A 12,463-nucleotide genomic window follows, 5' to 3' on the forward strand; every position below is an offset into this window, starting at 1 on the left:
TTGAGGAACTGAAGAGAACAGCAGTGTGGTTGAAGTGAGCAAGGCGGGGGATACATTTAGACACGTGGGCAGTGGCCAGTTTACAGATGGGCCAAATGATAGAGTTTTTGAGTGTTAAGCAGGCAAGTGATATAATCTGAAATATATTTTTCAAATATCATCATCCAAAAAATGAGAAGAGGAGAAAAAAAAACGATTTTCCAAAACCCTAACTGCGGGGTGGGGGCAAGAGCAGAGGCAGGGAGAGCAGCTGGGAGGCTCTGGCAGCAGTCTGAGCACTCTTGCAAATAGTTAAGGTGGTGGTGCACATAGAAGGGGAGTGGTTCTGGAGCTTGCTCAGCATGCTTGTGGTACAGTGGCAGCCAGGGTGCTTGAAGCACTGAGGTGGGGAAGAGTAGATTAACCACCATTGTAAGGACTTTGGCTTTCACTCCGAGATGGAGAGCCAAAGAGTGACTCATTCTGACTAATGTTTTAGTTAGGATCACTTTGGCTGCTGTGTTAAGACTGTGTGTGTGTGTCAGGCAGGGGAAGGGGGGCAAGGATGGAACTGGAGATCTGGTGGGAGGCTACCGCAATAATCCAGAGAAGAAATGCTGGCCAATTTGTCCATGGCAGCCTTCCCTCCATTAATTTGGCCACTGAACCTCTAAAACAGTCTCTTCTGTGAAATGTGCTGCAAATCAATAAAACTCACGTATATAAATAAAATAATGTATATAAAGCACTTAGCACAACATCTGACACACATTAAAAGTATTAAATAGTGGCTACTACTGGCATTGCCAGTTTTACTCCTGAAGCCCCTGCACCTACTTGTAGAACAGTTCAGAGGTTCCTGTGCCTTTAAAAATGCAAATAAAATCTTTTCATTCCCTATTTTATTTTTTATTTCAATTTTAGTAAATTTATTTCCATACATTCTGGTTTTATTTTAGTATTTTAATTTTTTTATTAAATTTATGGGGGTGACATGGGTTAATGAAATTGTATGTTTCAAGTGTATGATTCTGTAATACATCACTTATATATTGCATTGTGTGTTCATGACCCACAGTCAATCTCCTTCTGTCACCAATTATTTGACCCCCTTTACTCTCCCTCCAACCTCCTTCCCCTCTGGTAACCACCATACGGTTGTCTGTGTCTATGAGGGTTTCTTTTGTCTTGTTTGTTCATTTGTTGCTTTCAGTTTTATATCCCACATGAGTGAAATCATATGGTTCTTGACTTTTTCCATCTGACTTATTTCACTTGGCATACCACTCTGAATGTGCCCTATCTCCTCATTCCCTACACTAAAAGTATCGGTGCCTTTCCATAGCAGAATGCAGAAAATCCAAAGGCCTTGCCACAGCCTGCCAGGTTGTCCATGGTTTGGCCCTGACCTTCCTCTCTAATCTCAGGTCCTACCACTCTCCTTAATTGCAGACACTGGCCTTCCTTCTTTTCCTCCAACGCCTCAGATATTTTGCCATGTCAAAAAATAATTAAAAAGCCCTGGCTGGTGTGGTTCAGTGGATTGAGTGCCAACCTGCGAACCGAAGGGTCATTGGCTCAATTCCCGGTCAGGGCACATGCCTGGGTTGTGGGCCAGGTTAGGCCCCTAGTAAGCAACCACACATTAATGTTTCTCTCCCTTTCTCCTTCCCTTCCCCCTCTCTCAAAATAAATAAAATATTTTAAAAAATAATAATAATAATAAAAAGATCATTGAAATGGAGCTGGGGCTGCTGTTGCAGAAAAACTGTCTTGCACATCTCATTCGGAATGTTAAAACAGGGCAAAATAACCTTAAGACTGGGTCTAAAGCAAGCTTGTGTTCCAAAGAACTGTTTGCAAACATGAACAGAAAGCAGGTATGACTACAGGACCGATGACTACTGGACTGAAAATTAGAAACACTGTTTAGAATTAACACCACCATGTTCATGTTGTGTGTATCTATGGAAATGCCTTCCTTCTATTGATATAATTGTTCCTCTTCATGAATATCCATTGTCTTTGTCTCCTAATTGGAACATTATTTGGGCTTCTGCCTGAATCAGTGCTTCCCAAATGGCTATTATTTGATCTCAAATAAATGCCTGTTGCTTACTTTGAACTGCCTTTTTATTTTCAGGTTAACAGTCACCATCTCAGCACCTTTTAGATTTGCTATTCCTACTGGAAGAACTGTCTATACCTAGCCCTTCACGTGGCTGGTTTCTTTTCTATTCATTTGAAGCTCAACCAAGACCTTCCCTAACCACCTTATCTAACACATGGTACCTACACCTCATCCCGGCCCCAGCACATTGCTGTTCCAGGTTCTTCACAGCCTACCCCTCTCCTCCAGCACACTGCTGTGTTAGGTTCTTCACACCTGCCACTAGTTGAAATTATCTTGTTTACTGTCCCCTTTGCCCAGAAATGTCTAGAATGAAATCTTCATGAAATCAGGAATCTTGTCCTGTCTTCCCCAGTACCCAGTTTCCAAAATCTGAAATATAGGGAAGGACATTAATTGATTAACTTTCCAAGCTAATAAATTAGAGCAGTGGCCAAATTATCTATAAATCTTTTATACATGGAATTAAAATGGAGACTTATCTATATTTATAGGTATGATACACATATAATATTCTAAGCATTCACAATACAGGAAAACATGATGGGTTCAACACATGAATTTTCCGGGTCAATACCTCTTCTTTAAGTAAGCATCAACTTCCCTTGGATGGTAATACTTGTATTCCTAAAACAGATCCCATGCTTCCCTATCTCCAAGAAACAAGCAAATGAAGTTTCATTTTCTTTTCCTTATGAAGGTCCCTTATTATACAGGGTTGTAATGAAAGTGCAACCCTTAGGGATTACTGAGGTGTGACATTTATGACCATTTGCTACTATACTGAATGACTAAATGACCCCAGGAGGCTATGCCTTATGTCTTATTAATACTTATTTTCAACCTTTGATGGACTTATCCTAAGAATTACTGCTGCTCCTATCAGCATCACCCTTTCCCCATACTATGAACAGACTATGTCTAATCTGTTGAAAATTGATTAAATAAATCATTAGAATTGTATGCCCAAAGAGCAGGTTAAAGAAGGTCTGAGGAATATTCTTATCAGAAAAGTACATGAGCTTCAGGAGGTTCCTTCCTAGGTGTTAGCTGGGTTTCTTGTTGGGTTTGCCAACCAGCTAAAACATTCCTTAACCACAAACTAAAGATTTTTGGTGAATCAGAAGGAGAAACAGTTCAGCTTCTTTATGATTTTGTTATCAAGAATCAGTCAGATTTTGGGTTCAAGCTTTGCCTCTTACTAGCCATGCACCTAAGTTCTCAAAGCATTCATTGTTTGAAGTAGCAACTAATATTTAAGAAGCACTCGGTATGTCCCAGGCCACTGTTCTATTTTGCCTGTGCTATCACATCTAGTTATTTCTTACAGTAAGTCTGTGAAGGAGACAGCAGTGTCCCCATTAGTCAGTTGGGTAAACTAGTTCCAAAGTTAAGTAACTCAATGTCATATAGCTATATAAGCCAAGGTCAGGACAGTCTAACCTCAAGCTCTTAGCTATTTATTCATTCATTCAACAACAATCTGAGCTCCTATTATCTTTGAGGCAGTAAAACATACATCAGTGAACAAGACAGATAAAAATTCTTGCCTCCTTTATGGAGCTTACATTTTAAGATGTGGAGGGGAGAGATAGTGAGCAATAAATACAAATGTAAATTATACCACCTATTATTAGGTTACACCACTCAAAATTGCCAATAGCCAACTACTTTTACCTACAAAAATGGTAGTTTCGCAGGGGAGAGTAGTGGGGGGGGGATAGGAACAACTTGGGGGTAATTGAACAATAAAAAACAGGAAAAAATGGTAATTTTATATGGTTCAACCTAATAAAATGGTTAAGTGCAATGGAAAAGAGATGGGTAAGGAGGATCAGCAGTGGCAGAAGGCTGCAGTTATAAATTACATCAGTGAGTTGACATATTGGGCTGGGGGTGGGGAGGAATCAGGAGTTATCTTAGATACTACACTCCCATGTGGTAACACCAACTTCAACCTCACAGGGTTATGAAGATCCGATAACAAAAATAAAAATTTTTATAAACTAGAAAGTTCTAGTACTGTAACAAACTATTATTAAAGTTTCCTACTTTGCTGCTGGGAATTTCGACTAACATTTAAGGCATAAATATAACTGGATGGCTCACAAGATTGCTAGTTCACACCTTAGTTGAAACAAAGAAACAATTAACAGGGGAGTATTTTTTGGTTTAAAACTTTTCTTTCTGCTCCCAGAAAACAAAGTTTTTGTTGTTCTTGTTCTCTAGTCAATAAAGTATTATCTACCCAAAGAAGGTGATAGTACATGTCTGGAAACAAATTGTTGCAATGCAGATGAGATTGTAATCCAAACAATTTCCAACAGAATTCCAAGAGAGAGTCATGTTATTTTAGCATAGTAAAATGTAATAAAGTATACCATGTGTCTGAAATTTAACATCTCTGGAGAGAGTAAGAATTTCACTAGCTTCACCAATCCATTCTACCAGATAATCATTATTCGCCATGCTTGGGAAAGATTACAGTTAAACTAGTTACTATAACTTAACAGACAAGGAAAAAGTAACTAAAAGAAAACTATACTAGGTTAATCTGTAGAGAAGTGATAGGTATGCATAGTTTCTTTTAAAGAGACAGCCTTTATTTTAAGGATTTTTACACTGAAGAATTCAAAAGGTGGTAAAGTTTTTTTTTTAATTTATTGATTTGTATTTAAAAGGAACTGTTGACAAAGAGTCACTGAAAATAATCTGAACAAGCAGGAAAATACAGTTAGTGATACTGAAACACTACTAAAATAATTCCAGAACATATGGTTTATCTGCCATAACAATATCTCTTAGATGCTCTCATTAATACAAAACCTGACTGTTTTTTACTTTTCTCAACACACAGTGGTATAATGAACAATATTCAATTGCTTCTGTACTTTCCTGAATATATAAAAATTAAAATACCTATTAAAAACTAATATATCTTCTCTTTAAATTTTTCTTACAGATACAATTACAATATTTCCATTCAATAGTGGTGTGGTTTAAGAGATTTTTTCATTCACAAGTCAAATAACAATCCACCCAAAGGGAACTGATAGTCTTTAGGCTCATAGTGCAAATAAAGAGCTGAAGAATGCAGCAACTGACATTTCTAAAATACAAAACAGATAAAATTCTTAGAAGATACATGCAACAAGCTCTACTAAGCAGCTGGCCACAGAACTAGAACATTTGATAACTTTACTGGTGATTTCAATAGGATTCCAGATGTTTCCAAACTCAACTTGAACTCTCATCTTAGGCTTTGTATTTTGCTTTTCCAGTTTCACTAATAACACAAACATGCTAAAAAATAAAAATCCAGAAATTCACATTAGAAAAGTGTGTTCTGAAATGGAAGGCAAGAATAGAACTTTGCATATCTTATGTGAATAGTATTATGCTGCAAGGTTTGTTTGTTTTGTTGTTTTTTTTTTACTAGACAAACTGAAGTTTGTGCAGTCTCCCCAATCTTCTTCACTTATATTTAGAAATGCATTCTCAGGACTCCTGCCTCCAGAGGAGACAGGCATTTGAAGGACAGTGAAATAAAAGACTTAAACTAGTTCATTTATTTCTTACTTATGACCACATATATCACCTGAAATAATAATGGGACAGTTAGTGTATATGAAAGCTGTTCAACTATTTCAGCCAGCAAGAAGTGTCACCGTAGCCTGGCCAAATTCCAGATCTAAGGACGTCTTTACTTGACTACAGCTTTATGTGACTAATGGGAACCATCAGTCTGCTCAAATTATGAGGTGCTGGAAAGAGAAAACAATTCTCTTTCATAAATTTTTATATGGGTTCTGAAAAATGAGAGTGAGAAAAATAAGTTTTACTTACATTCAAATCCCTGAAGTATTCATTATAGTCAAGGGCATATCCTACAACAAACTTGTCTGGAATTTCAAATCCAACAACTAAAAAGAATCATAATTCATCATTTAGATATGGAAAACATCACTTTCAAATCACATGTACCTTCTCTAAAGTAAGTCTAAACCATTTCATTTATAAAACTTGTTTCAGTTAAAGATGATGGTTAAATGATTGACAGGAAGTAATTCACTTACAGTCTGGTCTATATCCAACACTTCGAGGGGTCCTTTTTACCAGCAAGCTGTTAATTTAAAAAATGTGATATGTGACATATTTAAACACTATAGGGCATTACAAAAGAGAACATAAATGTTCTGAAACCTAGTTTCATCTGCATTTAGCATACCATGGTCAGTTTTAACATACCCAAAGAAAGACCATGAAACCGTGTCTAAATAAATCACAGGGATCACTGGGCAAGGGCAGCAATGAGTTCACACTACAGATGAAGCCCTTGATTGATCTCCACCTGGAACATGATGGACTGTTCTGAGAACTGCACCCGACTACCCACGCACCCATTGAAGGACAGCTAATCAGGAAGATACATAGCGGGGGAGTGCCAATGAGCAAAGAAAAGCACTCCCAGTCCAGAATCCCTAGAAACACAATCCCTTAACCACAAAGGGTGTGGGAGAGGTGAGCATCACCTTTCAAGAGTTTTAATACTTTGCTTACAAAGAGGAACTTTAGGTTAAAAAGTAACTACCATACTAAAGGAGCCAGTATTTATGTTTCAGAGCAAAAACTGCAGACAGGTTGAGTGAATTCTAACAAAAGCTAATTTCATAATTCATGTGTTGCCTGCTAAAATTTTTTAGCCATTAAAAAAAGTTGTAGAGTGACAGTGCTTTGAAAGCCTTGCTATGTGTTAAAGGCAGTCTCAGTAAAACTTATGATTTCATACCTTCCTAGATAAATATATTTAAAGAACTGGAAATGACCTAAAAGTGATTCTCAGCCTTAACTGCACATGAGAATCATCTGAGAACTTTAAAATAAACAAAACAAAACAACACTCAGATACCTAGGCCACACCCCTAACCAATGACATCAGAATCACTAGCCATGGGACACAAATTTTTTAAAAAGTCTCAGGTAATTCCAAAGTGCCACTGAATTTGAGAACCACTGGCCTAAGTCCTAGGCTCCAAGGGATCATCTAATCAAGTCCTTCATGATTCTCTTCCAGTAATTAAACAGATGATACACTGGGAGTGAATTTCCATTTAGAAAGAAAAACAATGAACTACTCACAGCAAAACCCATCACTCTACCTTCACTCACTGAGGAACACTCCAGAAAAAATACCATCAAACTCAGCGCAAGCTTTACTAAGGGTTCAGGGGAACTCAGCACTTCACACGCCTGTAGATCTGAATGTTTAATAAAGTTCCTTCCATCTGTAAGGCATGATGGTAACTTGTTTTTTAAGCAATTTCAATACTTTAAGTGTGTAACCACTCCAGAGAAGACATACAAATGGTCAATAAACAGATGAAAAGAATCTCAAGATCACTGTGTATCAGAGAAATGCACAATCATTTACAAAGGATACTACTAAGTTTTATTTGAGATCACATTGCTTTTTGAAGATAAAACAACCGTTGAGAGCATTTACCCTTACAAAGGAGTAACTACTTAATCCCCTTGCAAATGAAAAAAGATATCCTATGACAAAACGTTATAAATATATATATATACCTTGCGACCTTCACCATCTTCGGATTATACTGCTTGACCAAGGCAAGCAAGGTTTGCATTGTTTTGCCAGTGTCAATTATATCCTTTAAAAAAAGACATTTAAATGGTAAATAAAACCATCAAAACTTTAAATTCAGTCATTATATGAGCACAAAATACCCAAACCTTATGTATACTGGAATAATGCCATTTTTTCCAGTATAGTAATTCTCACCACAATTCATACACTAGATATTCTAGAATATGTAAAGCATCTGGCTCTCAGCAAGCAGTAGGAATACTGGTCCTCCAAACTGGATTTCAGTAGGCACCAAGAGGTCAATGACAACTAACTTAAATCTATAACTTATTATAGATTATATATTGCTTATGTATATTTATTATATACTATTACCTAATATACTTATTTTATGTTATTTATTATATATAATTAAATTTATACTATTTAAATGTATTTATTCAAAACAAACCCATCTCTCATTGGGAAAATATTTCTTAAACCATAACCCTAACACTCTTCATTGAAAATACTCTCTACAAAGGGTATAAAGCAGTGCTTCACAAAATGGGGTCTATGAGTCATCAGAAACAGCAGGGCTGGAGACTTGTAAAAAATGTAGATCTCTGGACTGTGGGAGACAGAATTCTGATGGCTTCCAAGACACTCCTGCCCTCTGGTGTACACACCAGGAAAAATTCCCTCCTGCTGAGGATGAAGACAGAACTGCGAAGAAGATGGGATGGTCACTCCTGTGACGAGTAGGTTATATTGTGCAAGATAGTTGTTAACAGACTGGAGAGGATTCTCCAGCTGGTTTTGAAGAAGTCAGCTGCCGCGTGCGGCAGCCATGTGCTACAACATGAGGATGGCCTTTAGAAGCTGAGAGCAACTCCTGGCTCTCAGTCCTGCACCCACAAGAACTAAATCCTGCCAACAACGTGAATGAACTTGGAAGGGGCTCATAGGCCACAGGTGAGATTGTAGCCCCAGTTTTGATTCAGCATGATGAGACCCAGAGCAGAGGACTCAAAGCAGAGGACCCAGCTAACCTGTACTTGGGCTACTGACCCATGGAAACTGAGATAATAAATGAGTGTTGTTTTAAGCTGCTAATTTAGGCATTGCCCCAGAAAAAATGAATCAATCTGAAATGGAATTAATGAAGCTACATTTTTAAGCTACATTGTTGCTCTTAAGCCTTAAACCATTTTTACAAAAGAGAATGAGAATGTATTCCATTGTTTGGAGTATAAAGTATACACCACTTTGATAAATCATTTGGCAATAATAGTAAAATTAAAAATGTACAAATTCTACAACCCAGTCATTCTACTTCTAAGCACCGATATTTAGAAGGAATTCATATAAATGCACGTCAGGACATCAAAGGAAGGCTCTTAGCAGCCCTACTGTAGTAGGAAACATTGTAAGCAAACTCCCTATTTGCAGAGTATAAATTGGTTGATTTCTATACTGCAATGCTATACAGCATTTTAAAGCCAACTGACTCTATATGTGTCAACATGAATAACCTCAAAACCAATTTTGAGTGACAATAACAAGCTGCAAGAGAGAATATATATAGTGTGGTACTATATCAATTTTAAATCAAAATATATTTTGTATATGGATACATATATGCAATTGAAGCAATAAGAACATGCATGTGAATAATAAACATTAACTTTAAAAGAAAAAAAATTTCAAGCCAAAAAGAGGGTTAAGAAATATTCCAAAATGTTTTCCATTATCCAGTACAAATAAAGTATTTTTGACAACCTCACTCTCTTATAACACAAGCTCACCATTAAAATTGAATAAGAGGAATTTCTTTTCCTAGCTTACCTCTATGACTGTGCATACTAAGTTAGAAAATCACAAACACTATATCAAAAGTATGGAGAACTTACTTCAACAATCAAGACATTCTAGAAGAAAAAGAGAAATGAAAATCAGTACAATGAATCAGACGGTGTTTCTAATTATAACTCAAATCATAACATAACAAATTCCATCTGTTGGGATTTGGAACTCTTTAATATGAAATTTTCACTGCAATGGAATTTTTAAAAATAAAATTTGACCCATATGTTCATTTTTAAAAGTTTTTATTACTTAAACAGAGGTCTAATCTTGGACAAGTCATAAAATTTCTCTGAGCCTCAGTTTCCCACGAGTAAAATGAGGGACTTGAATGAATATACGTCTTCAACTCTAAAAGTCAATAACTATAATTCAGAAAATAATTCCAAAATCATGCATTTAACTTACCATATCGAATCTAATTCAAAACCCATTTACTAATTAGACTGAAATTGTTCTATATTTTCTGCATGTGTTCATATTCTTAGACTAAACTAAAGAAAGATACGAATCTTTGCTTCCTCCCACCATAAACTCTCACCCCAATTTCTACCTCTCAGAATTTTATAGCTGGAAGAACCCTTACAGAAAATACCATTGGACTACCTCCAAGGTACAGAAGAATCCTACTTATTCTTACATTAGTTATAGAAATGAAGCAGCATTTCACATACTGGTTATAATCACTAGCATAAGATCCATACTACATTATTTATTTTATATTCCATTTCTCTGTCATATACATATAACATCAAAATTTTAATGTTCTATATACTCTTCTAAGTCAGTGGTTACCAATGGAGGGCACACAAGATCCATTTAGTTGCAAGAAAGGAAAATTAGAACTTTCTAAAAACCTCAATTTGCATAATTTGTAATGTTGCCTGTACTTTACAATACACATAATATTACTACCACAGTTCATATATAATTTACTCCGCTCTTCATATCACAACTAATTTATCTTTCAAAAGATACTGCAATCTAAATCTTTAGTAAAACTGAATATAGTAATTAATACACCAATAATTTTTTCACCACTTACTATGTGGTTCTTTCTCAACACTCTCTACCCTAGCTAGCACATCTGAAGGATAACATTTTGCTGTCAGTAACTGTGGCTCATTGCTGCAGCGATGTGCACCATGGGATGATATTATAGTTTGGAAACACTGAATTAGGAGAAAGGAAAACTGGATTCTAGTCTTGGCTCTAATACTAAATACCTGCATAACCTTGATTACCAGTAAGTCATAATCATAGACTTTTGGTGGTATGAGACAGTTTATACAAATCAAAGTCCAGAGACATTAATACTATTTTAGAAAAAGAATGAGAATTGCTACCATTGTTGAGGGCTTATTTTTATGTCAAATAGCTACATCATTACTTAATAAATTAAAAAATTGAAGCTCAGAGGTCTGTGACTTGCCTAAAGTCACAAAAATAGCCAAGTAATAAATAGAGATTTGAAGAGGTGTTTTCACATATTCTTATCCATTAACTTCAAAAAGAGTGGAGGGGATAGTTATATACGTATCTGCATATACACAGTGTCCCAAAAAGATGAATATAAACTCTAAATAACCCATAATCTAACCAGCAAGAAATAACTTCATCCAATTTATGTCTTGATTTTTTTCCACAATAAATTGTGCTTTACTGTGACTAACATGAAAAGAAAGTTATTTTAGAAATAGAGATCTTTTAAGATCACAGAGCTACATAGTGGAACAGAGCCATTAGATGGGAAAGGCAAGGTCAAATAAAATCACAGAAGGTGAAATCTAGGCCCCCTCCAGCACTAAAAACTGACAGTAAGAGTAAGGTTTTCAAATGACTTCAAAATATGGGCAAACCATACTGAAAGGGAAGGAGGACAGGTCTGGCAGTGGTGTATAGGATGGACAGGGAGGGAAAAGAATCCATAGATTATAATTTCTCCTTTAAAAGTCTTCCAGAGATGTTGAGCAGGACAACATTAACTTAGCATGACTCTGATAAGGGATCACAGAGTAAGACACAAGTGCTGTATGCTGAAATTTCCTTACAAAGTCAAATAAGCTGTAAACATTAACATGTAAAAAGCCAGGTCTTGAGCCTCACAGACCTAGATTCACAAACAAGCTCTACCACTTACTGGCAGTATGACTTAGAATAAGTCCTTCAACCTAGCTGAGTCTTACTTTACTGATCTGTAAAATGGGAATAGTATCTACCTCACAGAATTCTTCTGAAAATTTAAAATTATGCATTTATATTTGGTACAGAGTCATTAAGTAAAAAAGTAACTTGCCACTTAAAAATGTAGCATTCTATCATTTATCACTGGTTACTCAAAAAAACATTTCATTGTATCAAAAGAAAAATATTCAGACATCTTAATATCTCTATTAGTTCAGCCAGTTGTCTATACTGGAAGAATTTTGATGTTTTTTAAATTCTTTTTGAGATCTCTTAAAATAATCATATGCTTGAATTTACTGGGTGTTCTAACTATCAAAAACTGTTGTAAGAACTTGATATGCAGCTCTGGCTGGTGTGGCTCAGTGGATTGAGTGTCGGCCTGCGAACCAAAGGGTCACCGGTTCGATTCCCAGTCTAGGGCACCTGCCTGGGTTGAGGGCCAGGTCCCCAGAGGGGGGCATGTGAGAGGCAACCACACATTGTTTCTCTCCCTCTCTTCCTCCCTTCTCCTTTCTCTAAAAATAAATAAAATCTTTCTTTTTAAAGAACTCTAAACTCATTGTTTCACTTAATCTTCTTAGCTGTGTGAGGGGGATGCCATTATCACCCCGACCTTATGTATGGGAGACAGAGAGGTTAAATAAACTGACCATGGTCACACGTTAGGAAGCAATGAGCCAGGCTTTGAATCAAAGCTGTCCAGCTGCAGAACCCAC

General features: G+C 36.4%; 1 protein-coding gene across 2 annotated transcripts in view; it reads right to left on the reverse strand.

Annotated features, from left to right (window-relative positions):
* Positions 1 to 4,691: 4,691 nt before the first annotated feature.
* HPRT1 (hypoxanthine phosphoribosyltransferase 1) overlaps positions 4,692 to 12,463 on the reverse strand; it is a 29,280-nt gene continuing 21,508 nt past the window's right edge. For both annotated transcript variants that reach the window (XM_045852215.1, XM_045852217.1), the window contains 5 exons: positions 9,608 to 9,625; positions 7,697 to 7,779; positions 6,187 to 6,233; positions 5,957 to 6,033; positions 4,692 to 5,413 (listed from right to left, as the gene is read on the reverse strand). In XM_045852215.1, the coding sequence (XP_045708171.1) occupies positions 5,366 to 5,413; positions 5,957 to 6,033; positions 6,187 to 6,233; positions 7,697 to 7,779; positions 9,608 to 9,625 (273 nt within the window). In that variant the 3' untranslated portion in view covers positions 4,692 to 5,365. The remainder of the gene's footprint in view (positions 5,414 to 5,956; positions 6,034 to 6,186; positions 6,234 to 7,696; positions 7,780 to 9,607; positions 9,626 to 12,463) is intronic.

This window comes from Phyllostomus hastatus, unplaced genomic scaffold, assembly GCF_019186645.2.
Source record: "Phyllostomus hastatus isolate PE091 unplaced genomic scaffold, TTU_PhHast_1.1 phas_contig_90, whole genome shotgun sequence".
In the NCBI taxonomy this organism is placed as follows: Eukaryota; Metazoa; Chordata; class Mammalia; order Chiroptera; family Phyllostomidae; genus Phyllostomus; species Phyllostomus hastatus.